This window comes from Scyliorhinus torazame, chromosome 14 (genome assembly GCF_047496885.1).
Source record: "Scyliorhinus torazame isolate Kashiwa2021f chromosome 14, sScyTor2.1, whole genome shotgun sequence".
Classification (NCBI taxonomy): Eukaryota; Metazoa; Chordata; class Chondrichthyes; order Carcharhiniformes; family Scyliorhinidae; genus Scyliorhinus; species Scyliorhinus torazame.
In genome coordinates this window covers 4,104,430-4,122,120 of record NC_092720.1, presented here as the reverse complement: position 1 = coordinate 4,122,120, position 17,691 = coordinate 4,104,430, and the positions used below count along the sequence as shown (strand labels likewise).

The 17,691-nt window shown below is 61.0% G+C and overlaps 1 protein-coding gene across 1 annotated transcript in view; it reads right to left on the bottom strand.

The window, feature by feature from the left end:
• LOC140389490 (tumor protein p63-regulated gene 1-like protein) overlaps positions 1-4,885 on the bottom strand; it is a 280,775-nt gene extending 275,890 nt beyond the window's left edge. Inside the window, exon 1 of the mRNA XM_072473635.1 lies at positions 4,603-4,885. Within this exon, the coding sequence (XP_072329736.1) occupies positions 4,603-4,827 (225 nt within the window). The 5' untranslated portion in view covers positions 4,828-4,885. The remainder of the gene's footprint in view (positions 1-4,602) is intronic.
• Positions 4,886-17,691: the final 12,806 nt, after the last annotated feature.

Sequence of the window (17,691 nt, the reverse complement as noted above, 5' to 3'; positions counted from 1 at the left end):
CTTAAGCTCGGTGACCCCCCTCCCTATAACTGCCTACATCGACCTTCCATGAAGACGTTGCTTAAAACCTACCTCTTTATCTAAACTTTTAGTCATCAGTCCCACTCTGTGCTGATGTGTCTCCAATACATTAAAGATGCTATATAAATGAAAGTTGTTGTACACGTTTGACACCAACAAGTGAGAGTCCCGCCCGGGAGGGGGGGGGGGGGGGAGAGGGGGGGGAACAGGGGGTGCGGGGGGGAGAACAGGGGGTGCGGGGGGGAGAACAGGGGGTGCGGGGGGGAGAACAGGGGGTGCGGGGGGGAGAACAGGGGGTGCGGGGGGGAGAACAGGGGGTGCGGGGGGGAGAACAGGGGGTGCGGGGGGGAGAACAGGGGGTGCGGGGGGGAGAACAGGGGGTGCGGGGGGGAGAACAGGGGGTGCGGGGGGGAGAACAGGGGGTGCGGGGGGGAGAACAGGGGGTGCGGGGGGGAGAACAGGGGGTGCGGGGGGGAGAACAGGGGGTGCGGGGGGGAGAACAGGGGGTGCGGGGGGGAGAACAGGGGGTGCGGGGGGGAGAACAGGGGGTGCGGGGGGGGAGAACAGGGGGTGCGGGGGGGGAGAACAGGGGGTGCGGGGGGGGAGAACAGGGGGTGCGGGGGGGAGAACAGGGGGTGCGGGGGGGAGAACAGGGGGTGCGGGGGGGAGAACAGGGGGTGCGGGGGGGAGAACAGGGGGTGCGGGGGGGAGAACAGGGGGTGCGGGGGGGAGAACAGGGGGTGCGGGGGGGAGAACAGGGGGTGCGGGGGGGAGAACAGGGGGTGCGGGGGGGAGAACAGGGGGTGCGGGGGGGAGAACAGGGGGTGCGGGGGGGAGAACAGGGGGTGCGGGGGGGAGAACAGGGGGTGCGGGGGGGAGAACAGGGGGTGCGGGGGGGAGAACAGGGGGTGCGGGGGGGGAGAACAGGGGGTGCGGGGGGGAGAACAGGGGGTGCGGGGGGGAGAACAGGGGGTGCGGGGGGGAGAACAGGGGGTGCGGGGGGGAGAACAGGGGGTGCGGGGGGGAGAACAGGGGGTGCGGGGGGGAGAACAGGGGGTGCGGGGGGGAGAACAGGGGGTGCGGGGGGGGGAGAACAGGGGGTGCGGGGGGGAGAACAGGGGGTGCGGGGGGGAGAACAGGGGGTGCGGGGGGGAGAACAGGGGGTGCGGGGGGGAGAACAGGGGGTGCGGGGGGGAGAACAGGGGGTGCGGGGGGGAGAACAGGGGGTGCGGGGGGGAGAACAGGGGGTGCGGGGGGGGAGAACAGGGGGTGCGGGGGGGGAGAACAGGGGGTGCGGGGGGGGGGAGAACAGGGGGTGCGGGGGGGAGAACAGGGGGTGCGGGGGGGAGAACAGGGGGTGCGGGGGGGGGAGAACAGGGGGTGCGGGGGGGGAGAACAGGGGGTGCGGGGGGGAGAACAGGGGGTGCGGGGGGGAGAACAGGGGGTGCGGGGGGGGAGAACAGGGGGTGCGGGGGGGAGAACAGGGGGTGCGGGGGGGGAGAACAGGGGGTGCGGGGGGGAGAACAGGGGGTGCGGGGGGGAGAACAGGGGGTGCGGGGGGGGAGAACAGGGGGTGCGGGGGGAGAACAGGGGGTGCGGGGGGGGAAAACAGGGGGTGCGGGGGGAAAACAGGGGGTGCGGGGGAGGGAAAACAGGGGGTGCGGGGGGGGGGACAGGGGGTGCGGGGGGGGGGGACAGGGGGTGCGGGGGGGGAACAGGGGGTGCGGGGGGGGAACAGGGGGTGCGGGGGGGGAACAGGGGGTGCGGGGGGGGAACAGGGGGTGCGGGGGGGGAACAGGGGGTGCGGGGGGGGAACAGGGGGTGCGGGGGGGGGAACAGGGGGTGCGGGGGGGGAACAGGGGGTGCGGGGGGGGAACAGGGGGTGCGGGGGGGGAACAGGGGGTGCGGGGGGGAACAGGGGGTGCGGGGGGGAACAGGGGGTGCGGGGGGAACAGGGGGTGCGGGGGGGGAACGGGGGTGCGGGGGGGGAAACAGGGGGTGCGGGGGGGGAAACAGGGGGTGCGGGGGGGGAAACAGGGGGTGCGGGGGGGGAAACAGGGGGTGCGGGGGGGGAACAGGGGGTGCGGGGGGGGAACAGGGGGTGCGGGGGGGGAACAGGGGGTGCGGGGGGGGAACAGGGGGTGCGGGGGGGGAACAGGGGGTGCGGGGGGGAACAGGGGGTGCGGGGGGGGAAACAGGGGTGTGCGGGGGGGGAAACAGGGGTGTGCGGGGGGGGGGAAACAGGGGTGTGCGAGGGGGGGAAACAGGGGTGTGCGGGGGGGGGGGAAACAGGGGTGTGCGGGGGGGGAAACAGGGGTGTGCGGGGGGGGGAAACAGGGGTGTGCGGGGGGGGAACAGGGGTGTGCGGGGGGGGGAAACAAGGGTGTGCGGGGGGGGGAACAGGGGTGTGCGGGGGGGGAACAGGGGTGTGGGGGGGGGAACAGGGGTGTGGGGGGGGGGAAACAGGGGTGTGCGGGGGGGGGGGGAAACAGGGGTGTGCGGGGGGGAAACAGGGGTGTGCGGGGGGGGAAACAGGGGTGTGCGGGGGGGGAAACAGGGGTGTGCGGGGGGGGGGAAAACAAGGGTGTGCGGGGGGGGGGAAACAGGGGTGTGCGGGGGGGGGAAACAGGGGTGGGGGGGGGGGGAAACAGGGGTGTGCGGGGGGGGGGAAACAGGGGTGTGCGGGGGGGGGGAAACAGGGGTGTGCGGGGGGGGGGAAACAGGGGTGGGGGGGGGAAACAGGGGTGGGGGGGGGAAACAGGGGTGTGCGGGGGGGGGGAAACAGGGGTGTGCGGGGGGGGGGGGAAACAAGGGTGTGCGGGGGGGGGGAGAACAGGGTGTGGGGGGGCAGGGGGGGGGTGCGGGGGGGAGAACAGGGGGTGCGGGGGGGGAGAACAGGGGGTGCGGGGGGGGGGAGAACAGGGGGTGCGGGGGGGAGAACAGGGGGTGCGGGGGGGAGAACAGGGGGTGCGGGGGGGAGAACAGGGGGTGCGGGGGGGGAGAACAGGGGGTGCGGGGGGGAGAACAGGGGGTGCGGGGGGGAGAACAGGGGGTGCGGGGGGGAGAACAGGGGGTGCGGGGGGGAGAACAGGGGGTGCGGGGGGGGAGAACAGGGGGTGCGGGGGGGAGAACAGGGGGTGCGGGGGGGAGAACAGGGGGTGCGGGGGGAGAACAGGGGGTGCGGGGGGGAAAACAGGGGGTGCGGGGGGAAAACAGGGGGTGCGGGGGAGGGAAAACAGGGGGTGCGGGGGGGGGGACAGGGGGTGCGGGGGGGGGGGGGACAGGGGGTGCGGGGGGGGAACAGGGGGTGCGGGGGGGGAACAGGGGGTGCGGGGGGGGAACAGGGGGTGCGGGGGGGGAACAGGGGGTGCGGGGGGGGAACAGGGGGTGCGGGGGGGGAACAGGGGGTGCGGGGGGGGAACAGGGGGTGCGGGGGGGGAACAGGGGGTGCGGGGGGGGAACAGGGGGTGCGGGGGGGGAACAGGGGGTGCGGGGGGGGAACAGGGGGTGCGGGGGGGGAACAGGGGGTGCGGGGGGGAACAGGGGGTGCGGGGGGGAACAGGGGGTGCGGGGGGGAACAGGGGGTGCGGGGGGGGAACGGGGGTGCGGGGGGGGAAACAGGGGGTGCGGGGGGGGAAACAGGGGGTGCGGGGGGGGAAACAGGGGGTGCGGGGGGGGAAACAGGGGGTGCGGGGGGGGAAACAGGGGGTGCGGGGGGGGAACAGGGGGTGCGGGGGGGGAACAGGGGGTGCGGGGGGGGAACAGGGGGTGCGGGGGGGGAACAGGGGGTGCGGGGGGGGAACAGGGGGTGCGGGGGGGAACAGGGGGTGCGGGGGGGGGAAACAGGGGTGTGCGGGGGGGGAAACAGGGGTGTGCGGGGGGGGGGAAACAGGGGTGTGCGAGGGGGGGAAACAGGGGTGTGCGGGGGGGGGGGGAAACAGGGGTGTGCGGGGGGGGAAACAGGGGTGTGCGGGGGGGGGAAACAGGGGTGTGCGGGGGGGGAACAGGGGTGTGCGGGGGGGGGAAACAAGGGTGTGCGGGGGGGGGAACAGGGGTGTGCGGGGGGGGAACAGGGGTGTGGGGGGGGGGAACAGGGGTGTGGGGGGGGGGGAAACAGGGGTGTGCGGGGGGGGGGGGAAACAGGGGTGTGCGGGGGGGGGGGGAAACAGGGGTGTGCGGGGGGGAAACAGGGGTGTGCGGGGGGGGAAACAGGGGTGTGCGGGGGGGGAAACAGGGGTGTGCGGGGGGGGGAAACAAGGGTGTGCGGGGGGGGGGAAACAGGGGTGTGCGGGGGGGGGAAACAGGGGTGTGCGGGGGGGGGGGAAACAGGGGTGGGGGGGGGGGGAAACAGGGGTGTGCGGGGGGGGGGAAACAGGGGTGTGCGGGGGGGGGGAAACAGGGGTGGGGGGGGGAAACAGGGGTGTGCGGGGGGGGGGAAACAGGGGTGTGCGGGGGGGGGGGGAAACAAGGGTGTGCGGGGGGGGGGGAGAACAGGGTGTGGGGGGGCAGGGGGGGGGTGGGGGGGGCAGGGGGGGGGGGCAGGGGGCAGGGTGTGAGGGTCAGACAGGGAAAGTCATTTACCCGCAGCACGAAGAACTTTCGGAGTTTGTAATCCATCAGCGTTGGGGACGGTGGAGCTGAGCTTCCCGCACAGTCTGTCCCAGCAAAGGTGTCGCTTCCTCTCGCAGCTCTGACCTGCTCACTGCCATTCCCATTCCCACTCTCATTCTCATTCCCACTCTCATTCCCGACAGCGCTGCTCAGATCCACCGCCTGGAAACGGCTGGTTTCCCGGAAATCAGCCATTAAAGCGCAGCCCGGAGAGAGCAGTTGGAGAGGCGGAGAGAGAGAGGGAGAGGAGGGGCAGCTAGAGGAGGGGCAGACAGCAGGAGGAGGGACAGGATAGAGGTTCAGCCAGAACTTCCTGCAAAGATTTCAAGAAGGTTGAGAATATTTCACTACTCAGAACAGCATTTCTGGGTCCGGACAGGTGAGAGTGGACAGGTGAGCGTGGACAGGTGAATGGGAACAGGTGAGAGTGGACAGGTGAATGGGAACAGGTGAGAATGGACAGGTGAGAGTGGGCAGGTGAGAGTGGACAGGTGAGACCGGGCAGGTGAGTGCGGACAGGTGAATGGGAACAGGTGAGAATGGACAGGTGAGTGTGGACAGGTGAGTGTGGACAGGTGAGAGTGGACAGGTGAGACCGGGCAGGTGAGTGTGGACAGGTGAATGGGAACAGGTGAGAATGGACAGGTGAGTGTGGACAGGTGAGTGTGGACAGGTGAGTGTGGACAGGTGAGTGTGGACAGGTGAGACTGGGCAGGTGAGTGTGGACAGGTGAATGGGAACAGGTGAGAATGGACAGGTGAGTGTGGACAGGTGAGTGTGGACAGGTGAGACCGGGCAGGTGAGACCGAGCAGGTCAGTGTGGACATGTGAGTGTGGACATGTGAGTGTGGATATGTGAGTGTGGACAGGTGAGACCGGGCAGGTGAGTGTGGACAGGTGAGTGTGGACAGGTGAGTGTGGACAGGTGAGTGTGGACAGGAAAGACCTGGCAGGTGAGTGTGGACAGGTGAGTGTGGACAGGTGAGTGTGGACAGGTGAGTGTGGACAAGTGAGGGTGGACAGGTGAGAGTGGACAGGTGAGACTGGACATGTGAGTGTGGACAGGTGAATGTCAACAGGTGAGGGTGGACAAGTGAGGGTGGACAAGTGAGGGTGGACAAGTGAGGGTGGACAGGTGAGAGTGGACAGGTGAGACTGGACATGTGAGACTGGACATGTGAGTGTGGACAGGTGAGTGTGGACAGGTGAGTGTGGACAGGTGAGTGTGGACAGGTGAGTGTGGACAGGTGAGTGTGGACAGGTGAGAGTGGACAGGTGAGACTGGACATGTGAGTGTGGACAGGTGAGTGTGGACAGGTGAGTGTGGACAAGTGAGGGTGGACAGGAGAGACCTGGCAGGTGAGTGTGGACAAGTGAGTGTCGACAGGTGAGAGTGGACAGCTGAGACACGGCAGGTCAGTGTGGACAGGTGAGTGTGGATTGGTGAGTGTGGACAGGTGAGAGTGGACAGGTGAATGTGAACAGGTGAGAGTGGACAAGTGAGTGTGGACAGGTGAGTGTGGACAGGTGAATGTGAACAGGTGAGAGTGGACAGGTGAGAGTGGACAAGTGAGCGTGGATAGGTGAGAGTGGACAGGTGAATGTCAACAGAGGAGAGTGGACAGGTGAGAGTGGACAGGTGAGAGTGGACAGGTGAGAGTGGACAGGTGAATGTCAACAGGTGAGAGTGGACAGGTGAGAGTGGACAGGTGAGAGTGGACAGGTGAGAGTGGACAGGTGAGAGTGGACAGGTGAATGTCAACAGAGGAGAGTGGACAGGTGAGAGTGGACAGGTGAGAGTGGACAGGTGAGAGTGGACAGGTGAGAGTGGACAGGTGAGAGTGGACAGATGAGACCGAGCAGGTCAGTGTGGACAGGTGAGAGTGGACAGGTGAGAGTGGACAGGTCATTGTGGACAGGTGAGTGTGGACAGGTAAGACCGGGTAGGTCAGTGTGGACAGGTGAGTGTGGACAGGTGAGTGTGGACAGGTGAGTGTGGACAGGTGAATGTCGACAGGTGAGAGTGGACAGGTAAGTGTGGAGAGGTGAGCGTGGAGAGATGAATGTGGACAGGGGAGCGTGGACAGGTGAGACCGGGCAGGTGAGAGTGGACAGGTGAGTGTGGACAGGTGAGTGTGGACAGGTGAGTGTGGACAGGTGAGTGTGGAAAGATGAGACCTGGCAGGTGAGTGTGGACAGGTGAGTGTAGACAGGTGAGACTGGGCAGGTCAGTGTGGACAGGTCAGTGTGGACAGGTGAGTGTGGGCAGGTGAGTGTGGACAGGTGAGTGTGGAAAGGTGAGACCTGGCAGGTGAGTGTGGACAGGTGAGAGTGGACAGGTGAGCATGGACAGGTGAATCTGAACACGTGAGAGTGGACAGGTCAGAGTGGACAGGTCAGAGTGGACAGGTCAGAGTGGACAGGTGAGTGTGGACAGGTGTATCTGAACAGGTGAGAGTGGACAGGTGAGCGTGGACAGGTGAGTGTGGACAGGTGAGACCGGGGAGGTGAGTGTCGACAGGTGAGTGTGGACAAGTAAGACAGGGTAGGTGAGTGTGGACAGGTGAGGGTGGACAGGTGAAGGTCAACAGGTGAGAGTGGACAGGTGAGAGTGGACAGGTGAGAGTGGACAGGTGAGAGTGGACAGGTGAATCTGAACAGGTGAGCGTGGACAGGTGAGCGTGGACAGGGGAGAGTGGACAGGTGAGTGTGGACAGGTGAGACCGGGCAGGTGAGTGTTGACAGGTGAGTGTGGGCAGGTGAGTGTGGACAGGTGAGAGTGGACAGGTGAATGTGAACAGGTGAGAGTGGACAAGTGAGAGTGGACAGGTGAGAGTGGACAGGTGAGAGTGGACAGGTGAGAGTGGAAAGGTGAGAGTGGACAGGTGAGTGTGGACAGGAGAGTGGGGACAGGTGAGACCGGGCAGGTCAGTGTGGACAGGTGAGAGTGGACAGGAGAGTGTGGACAGGTGAGTGTGGAAAGGTGAGACCTGGCAGGTGAGTGTGGAAGGTGAGTGTAGACAGGTGAGACTGGGCAGGTGAGTGCGGACAGATGAGTGCGGACAGATGAGTGCGGACAGATGAGTGCGGACAGGTGAGTGTGGACAGGTGAGTGCGGACAGGTGAGTGCGGACAGGTGAGTGCGGACAGGTGAGTGTGGACAGGTGAACCTGAACAGGTGAGAGGGGACAGGTGAGCATGGACAGGTGAGCATGGACAGGTGAGCGTGGACAGGTGAATAGGAACAGTTGAGAGTGGACAGGTGAGAGTGCACAGATGAGACCGAGCAGGTCAGTGTGGACAGGTGAGAGAGGACAGGTGAGAGAGGACAGATGAGACCGGGCATGTGAGTGTGGACATGTGAGTGTGGACATGTGAGTGTGGACATGTGAGTGTTGACATGTGAGTGTTGACATGTGAGTGTGGACAGGTGAGTGTGGACAGGTGAGTGTGGACAGGTGAGTGTGGACAGGTGAGTGTGGACAGGTGAGTGTGGACATGTGAGTGTGGACATGTGAGTGTGGACATGTGAGTGTGGACAGGTGAGTGTGGACAGGTGAGTGTGGACAGGTGAGTGTGGACAGGTGAGTGTGGACAGGTGAGTGTGGACAGGTGAGTGTGGACATGTGAGTGTGGACATGTGAGTGTGGACATGTGAGTGTGGACAGATGAGACCGGGCAGGTGAGTGTGGACAGGTGAGTGTGGACAGGTGAGTGTGGACAGGTGAGTGTGGACAGGTGAGTGTGGACAGGTGAGTGTGGACAGGTGAGAGTGGACAGGTGACACCTGGCAGGTGAGTGTGGACAGGTGAGAGTGGACAGGTGACACCTGGCAGGTGAGTGTGAACAGGTAAGTGTGGATAGGTGAGAGTGGACATATGAGACGGAGCAGTTCAATGTGGACAGGTGAGAGTGGACAGGTGAGTGGGGACAGGTGAGACCGGGCAGGTCAGTGTGGACAGGTGAGAGTGGACAGGTGAGAGTGGACAGGTGAGAGTGGACAGATGAGACCGAGCAGGTGAGTGTGGACAGGTGAGTGTGGACACGTGAGTGTGGACACGTGAGTGTGGACACGTGAGTGTGGATAGGTGATACCTGGAAGGTGAGTGTGGACAGGTGAGTGTGGATAGGTGAGAGTGGACAGATGAGACCGAGCAGGTCAGTGTGGACAGGTGAGAGTGGACAGGTGAGAGTGGACAGGTGAGTGTGGACAGGTGAGTGTGGACAGGTGAGTGTGGACAGGTGAGTGTGGACAGGTGAGTGTGGACAGGTGAAGGTCAACAGGTGAGAGTGGACAGGTGAGAGTGGACAGGTAAGTGTGGAGAGGTGAGCGTGGACAGGAGAGCATGGACAGGTGAGACCGGGCAGGTCAGTGTGGACAGGTGAGAGAGGACAGGAGAGGGTGGACAGGTGAGTGTGGAAAGGTGAGACCTGGCAGGTGAGTGTGGACAGGTGAGTGTAGACAGGTGAGACTGGGCAGGTGAGTGTCGACAGGTGAGTGTGGACAGGTGAGAGTGGACAGGTGAACCTGAACAGGTGAGAGTGGACAGGTGAGAGTGGACAGGTGAATGGGAACAGGTGAGAGTGGACAGGTGAGTGTGGACAGGTGAGTGTGGAAAGGTGAGACCTGGCAGGTGAGTGTGGACAGGTGAGTGTAGACAGGTGAGACTGGGCAGGTGAGTGTGGACAGATGAGTGTGGACAGGTGAGTGCGGACAGATGAGTGCGGACAGGTGAGTGCGGACAGGTGAGTGCGGACAGGTGAGTGTGGACAGGTGAGTGTGGACAGGTGAGCATGGACAGGTGAGCATGGACAGGTGAGCATGGACAGGTGAATAGGAACTGGTGAGAGTGGACAGGTGAGAGTGCACAGATGAGACCGAGCAGGTCAGTGTGGACAGGTGAGAGGACAGGTGAGAGAGGACAGGTGAGAGAGGACAGGTGAGAGTGGACAGGTGAGAGTGGACAGGTGAGAGTGGACAGGTGAGAGTGGACAGGTGACAGAGGACAGGTGAGGGTGGACAGGTGAGTGTGGACAGATGAGACCGGGCATGTGAGTGTGGACAGGTGAGTGTGGACAGGTGAGTTTGACAGGTGAGAGTGGACAGGTGACACCTGGCAGGTGAGTGTGGACAGGTGATAGTGGACAGGTGACACCTGGCAGGTGAGTGTGAACAGGTAAGTGTGGATAGGTGAGAGTGGACAGATGAGACGGAGCAGTTCAATGTGGACAGGTGAGAGTGGACAGGTGAGTGGGGACAGGTGAGACCGGGCAGGTCAGTGTGGACAGGTGAGAGTGGACAGGTGAGAGTGGACAGGTGAGAGTGGACAGGTGAGAGTGGACAGGTGAGAGTGGACAGGTGAGAGTGGACAGGTGAGACCGAGCAGGTGAGTGTGGACAGGTGAGTGTGGACAGGTGAGTGTGGACAGGTGAGACCTGGAAGGTGAGTGTGGACAGGTGAGTGTGGATAGGTGAGAGTGGACAGATGAGACCGAGCAGGTCAGTGTGGACAGCTGAGAGTGGACAGGTGAGAGTGGACAGGTGAGAGTGGACAGGTGAGTGTGGACAGGTGAGTGTGGACAGGTGAAGGTCGACAGGTGAGAGTGGACAGGTGAGAGTGGACAGGTAAGTGTGGAGAGGTGAGCGTGGACAGGAGAGCGTGGACAGGTGAGACCTGGCAGGTGAGTGTGGACAGGTGAGTGTAGACAGGTGAGACTGGGCAGGTGAGTGTAGACAGGTGAGACAGGGCAGATGAGTGTGGACAGATGAGTGTGGACAGATGAGTGTGGACAGATGAGTGTGGACAGGTGAGTGCGGACAGGTGAGTGCGGACAGGTGAGTGCGGACAGGTGAGTGCGGACAGGTGAGTGCGGACAGGTGAGTGCGGACAGGTGAGTGCGGACAGGTGAGTGCGGACAGGTGAGTGCGGACAGGTGAGTGCGGACAGGTGAGTGCCGACAGGTGAGTGTGGACAGGTGAGAGTGGACAGGTGAACCTGAACAGGTGAGAGTGGACAGGTGAGAGTGGACAGGTGAATGGGAACAGGTGAGAGTGGACAGGTGAGAGTGGACAGGTGAGAAAGGACAGGTGGGAGTGGACACGTAAGTGTGGACAGGTGAGATTGGACAGGTGAGAGTGGATAGGTGAGAGTGGACAGATGAGACCGAGCAGGTCAGTGTGGACAGGTGAGATTGGACAGGTGAGATTGGACAGGTGAGATTGGACAGGTCAGTGTGGACAGGTGAGGGTTGACAGGTGAGAGTGGACAGGTGAGAGTGGACAGGTGAGAGTGGACAGGTGAGAGTGGACAGGTGAGAGTGGACAGGTGAGAGTGGACAGGTGAGTGTGGACAGATGAGACCGGGCATGTGAGTGTGGACAGGTGAGTGTGGACAGGTGAGAGTGGACAGGTGAGACCTGGCAGGTGAGTGTGGACAGGTGATAGTGGACAGGTGACACCTAGCAGGTGAGTGTGGACAGGTGAGTGTGGATAGGTGAGAGTGGACAGATGAGACCGAGCAGTTCAATGTGGACAGATGAGTGTGGACAGGTGAGTGTGGACAGATGAGTGCGGACAGATGAGTGCGGACAGGTGAGTGCGGACAGGTGAGTGCGGACAGGTGAGTGCGGACAGGTGAGTGTGGACAGGTGAACCTGAACAGGTGAGAGTGGACAGGTGAGAGTGGACAGGTGAACATGGACACGTGAGCATGGACAGGTGAGCAAGGACAGGTGAGCGTGGACAGGTGAATAGGAACAGGTGAGAGTGGACAGGTGAGAGTGCACAGATGAGACCGAGCAGGTCAGTGTGGACAGGTGAGAGTGGACAGGTGAGAGTGGACAGGTGAGAGTGGACAGGTGAGGGTGGACAGGTGAGTGAGGACAGATGAGACCGGGCATGTGAGTGTGGACAGGTGAGTGTGGACAGGTGAGTGTGGACAGGTGAGTGTGGACAGGTGAGTGTGGACAGGTTAGAGTGGACAGGTGACACCTGGCAGGTGAGTGTGGACAGGTGATAGTGGACAGGTGACACCTGGCAGGTGAGTGTGAACAGGTAAGTGTGGATAGGTGAGAGTGGACAGATGAGACGGAGCAGTTCAATGTGGACAGGTGAGAGTGGACAGGTGAGTGGGGACAGGTGAGACCGGGCAGGTCAGTGTGGACAGGTGAGAGTGGACAGGTGAGAGTGGACAGGTGAGAGTGGACAGGTGAGAGTGGACAGGTGAGAGTGGACAGGTGAGACCGAGCAGGTGAGTGTGGACAGGTGAGTGTGGACAGGTGAGTGTGGACAGGTGAGAGTGGACAGGTGAGACCTGGAAGGTGAGTGTGGACAGGTGAGTGTGGATAGGTGAGAGTGGACAGATGAGACCGAGCAGGTCAGTGTGGACAGGTGAGTGTGGACAGGTGAAGGTCGACAGGTGAGAGTGGACAGGTGAGAGTGGACAGGCAAGTGTGGAGAGGTGAGCGTGGAAAGGAGAGCGTGGACAGGTGAGACCGGGCAGGTCAGTGTGGACAGGTGCGAGTGGACAGGAGAGGGTGGACAGGTGAGTGTGGAAAGGTGAGACCTGGCAGGTGAGTGTGGACAGGTGAGTGTGGACAGGTGAGTGTAGACAGGTGAGTGTGGGCAGGTGAGTGTGGACAGATGAGTGTGGACAGATGAGTGTGGACAGGTGAGTGCGGACAGGTGAGTGCGGACAGGTGAGTGCGGACAGGTGAGTGCGGACAGGTGAGTGCGGACAGGTGAGTGCGGACAGGTGAGTGCGGACAGGTGATTGCCGACAGGTGAGTGTGGACAGGTGAGAGTGGACAGGTGAGAGTTGACAGGTGAGAGTGGACAGGTGAGTGTGGACAGGTGAGTGTGGACAGATGAGACCGGGCATCTGAGTGTGGACAGGTGAGTGTGGACAGGTGAGAGTGGACAGGTGAGACCTGGCAGGTGAGTGTGGACAGGTGATAGTGGACAGGTGACACCTAGCAGGTGAGTGTGGACAGGTGAGTGTGGATAGGTGAGAGTGGACAGATGAGACCGAGCAGTTCAATGTGGACAGGTGAGAGTGGACAGGTGAGTGGGGACAGGTGAGACTGGGCAGGTCAGTGTGGACAGGTGAGAGTGGACAGGTGAGTGTGGACAGGTGAGTGTGGACAGGTGAGTGTGGACAGGTAAGACCGGGTAGGTGAGTGTGGACAGGTGAGTATGGACAGGTGAGTGTGGACAGGTGAGTGTGGACAGGTGAGTGTGGACAGGTGAGTGTCGACAGGTGAGAGTGGACAGGTGAGTGTGGACAGGTGATGTGGACAGGTGAATGTGGACAGAGGAGTGTGGACAGGTGAGACCGTGCAGGTCAGTGTGGACAGGTGAGAGTGGATAGGTGAATGTCGACAGGTGAGTGTGGACAGGTGAGTGTGGACAGGTGAGTATAGACAGGTGAGACCGGGCAGGTCAGTGTGGACAGGTGAGTGTGGACAGGTGAGACCGGGCAGGTGAGTGTGGACAGGTACATGTGGACAGTTTAGACCGGGCAGGTGAGTGTGGACAGGTGAGACTTGGCAGATGAGTGTGGACAGATTTGATTTGATTTATTGGCACATGTACCAAAGTACAGTGATAAGTTTTTCTCTTCGGCCAAGGGAACGGACACAGTACGTACATCGTAGACAAAAGGATAATCGTCAGAGTACGTTAAAAAATGGGACATCGACACACAGTGGTTGGTTACAGCGCAGAACAAGGTGAGACTAGTCCGGTGATTGTGGACAGATGAGTGTGGAAGGAGATACTGGGCAGGTGAGACTCGGAAGGTGAGTGGGGAGAGGTAGTGGACTGGGCAGTTGAATTTGGACAAGTGAATGTGGACAGGTGAGTGTGGATAGACAGAGACCAGGCAGGTGAGTGTGGACAGGTGAGTGTGGACAGGTGAGTGTGGACAGGTGAGAGTGGACAGGTGAGACCTGGAAGGTGAGTGTGGATAGGTGAGAGTGGACAGATGAGACCGAGCAGGTCAGTGTGGACAGGTGAGTGTGGACAGGTGAAGGTCGACAGGTGAGAGTGGACAGGTGAGAGTGGACAGGTAAGTGTGGAGAGGTGAGCATGGAAAGGAGAGCGTGGACAGGTGAGACCGGGCAGGTCAGTGTGGACAGGTGCGAGTGGACAGGAGAGGGTGGACAGGTGAGTGTGGAAAGGTGAGACCTGGCAGGTGAGTGTGGACAGGTGAGTGTGGACAGGTGAGTGTAGACAGGTGAGTGTGGGCAGGTGAGTGTGGACAGATGAGTGTGGACAGATGAGTGTGGACAGGTGAGTGTGGACAGGTGAGTGTGGACAGGTGAGTGCGGACAGGTGAGTGCGGACAGGTGAGTGCGGACAGGTGAGTGCGGACAGGTGAGTGCGGACAGGTGAGTGCGGACAGGTGAGTGCGGACAGGTGAGTGCGGACAGGTGAGTGCGGACAGGTGAGTGCGGACAGGTGATTGCCGACAGGTGAGTGTGGACAGGTGAGAGTGGACATGTGAACCTGAACAGGTGAGAGTGGACAGGTGAGAGTGGACAGGTGAATGGGAACAGGTGAGAGTGGACAGGTGAGAGTGGACAGGTGAGAGTGGACAGGTGAGAACGGACAGGTGGGAGTGGACACGTGAGTGTGGACAGGTGAGATTGGACAGGTGAGAGTGGATGGGTGAGAGTGGACAGGTGAGACCGAGCAGGTCAGTGTGGACAGGTGAGGTTGGACAGGTGAGATTGGACAGGTGAGATTGGACAGGTCAGTGTGGACAGGTGAGAGTTGACAGGTGAGAGTTGACAGGTGAGAGTGGACAGGTGAGTGTGGACAGGTGAGTGTGGACAGATGAGACCGGGCATCTGAGTGTGGACAGGTGAGTGTGGACAGGTGAGTGTGGACAGGTGAGAGTGGACAGGTGAGACCTGGCAGGTGAGTGTGGACAGGTGATAGTGGACAGGTGACACCTAGCAGGTGAGTGTGGACAGGTGAGTGTGGATAGGTGAGAGTGGACAGATGAGACCGAGCAGTTCAATGTGGACAGGTGAGAGTGGACAGGTGAGTGGGGACAGGTGAGACTGGGCAGGTCAGTGTGGACAGGTGAGAGTGGACAGGTGAGTGTGGACAGGTGAGTGTGGACAGGTGAGTGTGGACAGGTGAGTGTGGACAGGTAAGACCGGGTAGGTGAGTGTGGACAGGTGAGTATGGACAGGTGAGTGTGGACAGGTGAGTGTGGACAGGTGAGTGTCGACAGGTGAGAGTGGACAGGTGAGAGTGGACAGGTGAGTGTGGACAGGTGATGTGGACAGGTGAATGTGGACAGAGGAGTGTGGACAGGTGAGACCGTGCAGGTCAGTGTGGACAGGTGAGAGTGGATAGGTGAATGTCGACAGGTGAGTGTGGACAGGTGAGTGTGGACAGGTGAGTATAGACAGGTGAGACCGGGCAGGTCAGTGTGGACAGGTGAGTGTGGACAGGTGAGATCGGGCAGGTGAGTGTGGACACGTACATGTGGACAGTTTAGACCGGGCAGGTGAGTGTGGACAGGTGAGACTGGGCAGATGAGTGTGGACAGATTTGATTTGATTTATTGGCACATGTACCAAAGTACAGTGATAAGTATTTCTCTTCGGCCAAGGGAACGGACACAGTAAGTACATCGTAGACAAAAGGATAATCGTCAGAGTACGTTAAAAAATGGGACATCGACACACAGTGGTTGGTTACAGCGCAGAACAAGGTGAGACTAGTCCGGTGAGTGTGGACAGATGAGTGTGGAAGGAGATACTGGGCAGGTGAGACTCGGAAGGTGAGTGGGGAGAGGTAAAACCAGACAGGTGAGGCTGGGCAGTTGAATTTGGACAAGTGAATGTGGACAGGTGAGTGTGGATAGGCAGAGACCAGGCAGGTATGTGTGAACTGGTGACGCTGGGCAGGTGAGTGTGAACAGGTGATGCTGGGCAGGTAAGTGTGCACATGTGAGACTGGACAGGTGAATGTGTATAGGATAAACTGGGCAGATGAGTGTGGACAACTGAGACTGGACAGGTGAGAGTCAACAGGTGAGTATGGGCAGGTAAGACTGGACAGGTGAGTTTGGACAGGTGAGACTGTGCAGGTGAGTGTGGACAGGTGAGACTGGACGGGTGAGACTGGACGGGTGAGTGTGGACAGGTGAGGCTGGATGGGTGAGGCTGGATGGGCGAGGCTGGACAGGTGAGTGTGGGCAGGTGAGTGTGGGCAGGTGAGTGTGGACAGGTGAGACCGGGCAGGTCAGTGTGGACAGGTGAGAGTGGACAGGTGAGAGTGGACAGGTGAGAGTGGACAGGTGAGATTGGACAGGTGAGAGTGGATAGGTGAGAGTGGACAGTTGAGACCGAGCAGGTCAGTGTGGACAGGTGTGAATGGACAGGTGACAGTGGACAGGTGAGTGTGGACAGGTGAGTGTGGACAGGTGTGTGTGGACAGATGAGACCGGGCAGTTGAGTGTGGACAGGTGAGTGTGGACAGGTGAGAGTGGACAGGTGAGAAATGGCAGGTGAGTGTGGACAGGTGAGAGTGGACAGGTGAGCCCTGGCAAGTGAGTGTGGACAGGTGAGTGTGGATAGGTGAGAGTGGACAGATGAGACCGAGCAGGTCAGTGTGGACAGGTGAGAGTGGACAGCTGAGTGTGGACAGGTGAGTGTGGACAGGTGAGTGTTGGCAGGTGAGTGTGGACAGGTGAGAGTGGACAGGTGAGTGTGGACAGGTGAGTGTGGACAGGTGAATGGGAACAGATGAGAGTGGACAGGTGAGAATGGACCGGTGAGTGTGTACAGGTGAGTGTGGACAGGTGAGACCTGGCAGGTGAGTGTGGACGGATGAGTGTGGACAGGTGAGTGTGAACAGGTGAGAGTGGACAGGTGAGACCTGGCAGGTGAGTGTGGACAGGTGAGTGTGGATAGGTGAGAGTGGACAGATGAGACCGAGCAGGTCAGTGTGGACAGGTGAGAGTGGACAGGTGAGACCGGGCAGGTCAGTGTGGACAGGTGAATGTGGACAGGTGAGAGTGGACAGGTGAGTGTGGACAGGTGAGTGTGGACAGGTGAGTGTGGACAGGTGAGTGTGGACAGGTGAGAGTGGGCAGATGAGACCGAGCAGGTCAGTGTGGACAGGTGAGTGTGGACAGGTGAGTGTGGACAGGTGAGAGTGGACAGGTGAGAGTGGACAGGTGAGTGTGGACAGGTGAGAGTGGGCAGATGAGACCGAGCAGGTCAGTGTGGACAGGTGAGAGTGGACAGGTGAGAGTGGACAGGTGAGTGTGGACAGGTGAAAGTGGACAGGTAAGACCGGGTAGGTGAGTGTGGACAGGTGAGTATGGACAGGTGAGTATGGACAGGTGAGTGTGGAAAGGTGAGTGTCGACAGGTGAGAGTGGACAGGTAAGTGTGGACAGGTGATGTGGACAGGTGAATGTGGACAGGTGAATGTGGACAGAGGAGTGTGGACAGGTGAGACCGTGCAGGTCAGTGTGGACAGGTGAGAGTGGACAGGTGAATGTCGACAGGTGAGAGTGGACAGGTGAGTGTGGACAGGTGAGTGTGGACAGGTGAGACCGGGCAGGTCAGTGTGGACAGGTGAGTTTGGACAGGTGAGACCGGGCAGGTCAGTGTGGACTGGTGAGTTTGGACAGGTGAGACGGGGCAGGTGAGTGTGGACAGGTGCATGTGGACAGTTTAGACCGGGCAGGTGAGTGTGGACAGGTGAGACTGGGCAGATAGAATCATAGAATCATAGAAGTTTACAGCATGGAAACAGGCCCTTCGGCCCAACCAGTCCATGCCACCCAGTTTTTACCATTAAGCTAGTCCCAGTTGCCCGCACTTGGCCCATAACCCTCTATACCCATCTTACCCATGTAACTATCTAAATGCTTTTTAAAAGACACAATTGTACCCGCCTCTACTACTACCTCTGGCAGCCCATTCCAGACACTCACTACCCTCTGAGTGAAGAAATTGCCCCTCTGGGCCCTTCTGAATCTCTCCCCTCTCACCTTAAACCTATGTCCTCTAGTTTTAGACTCCCCTAC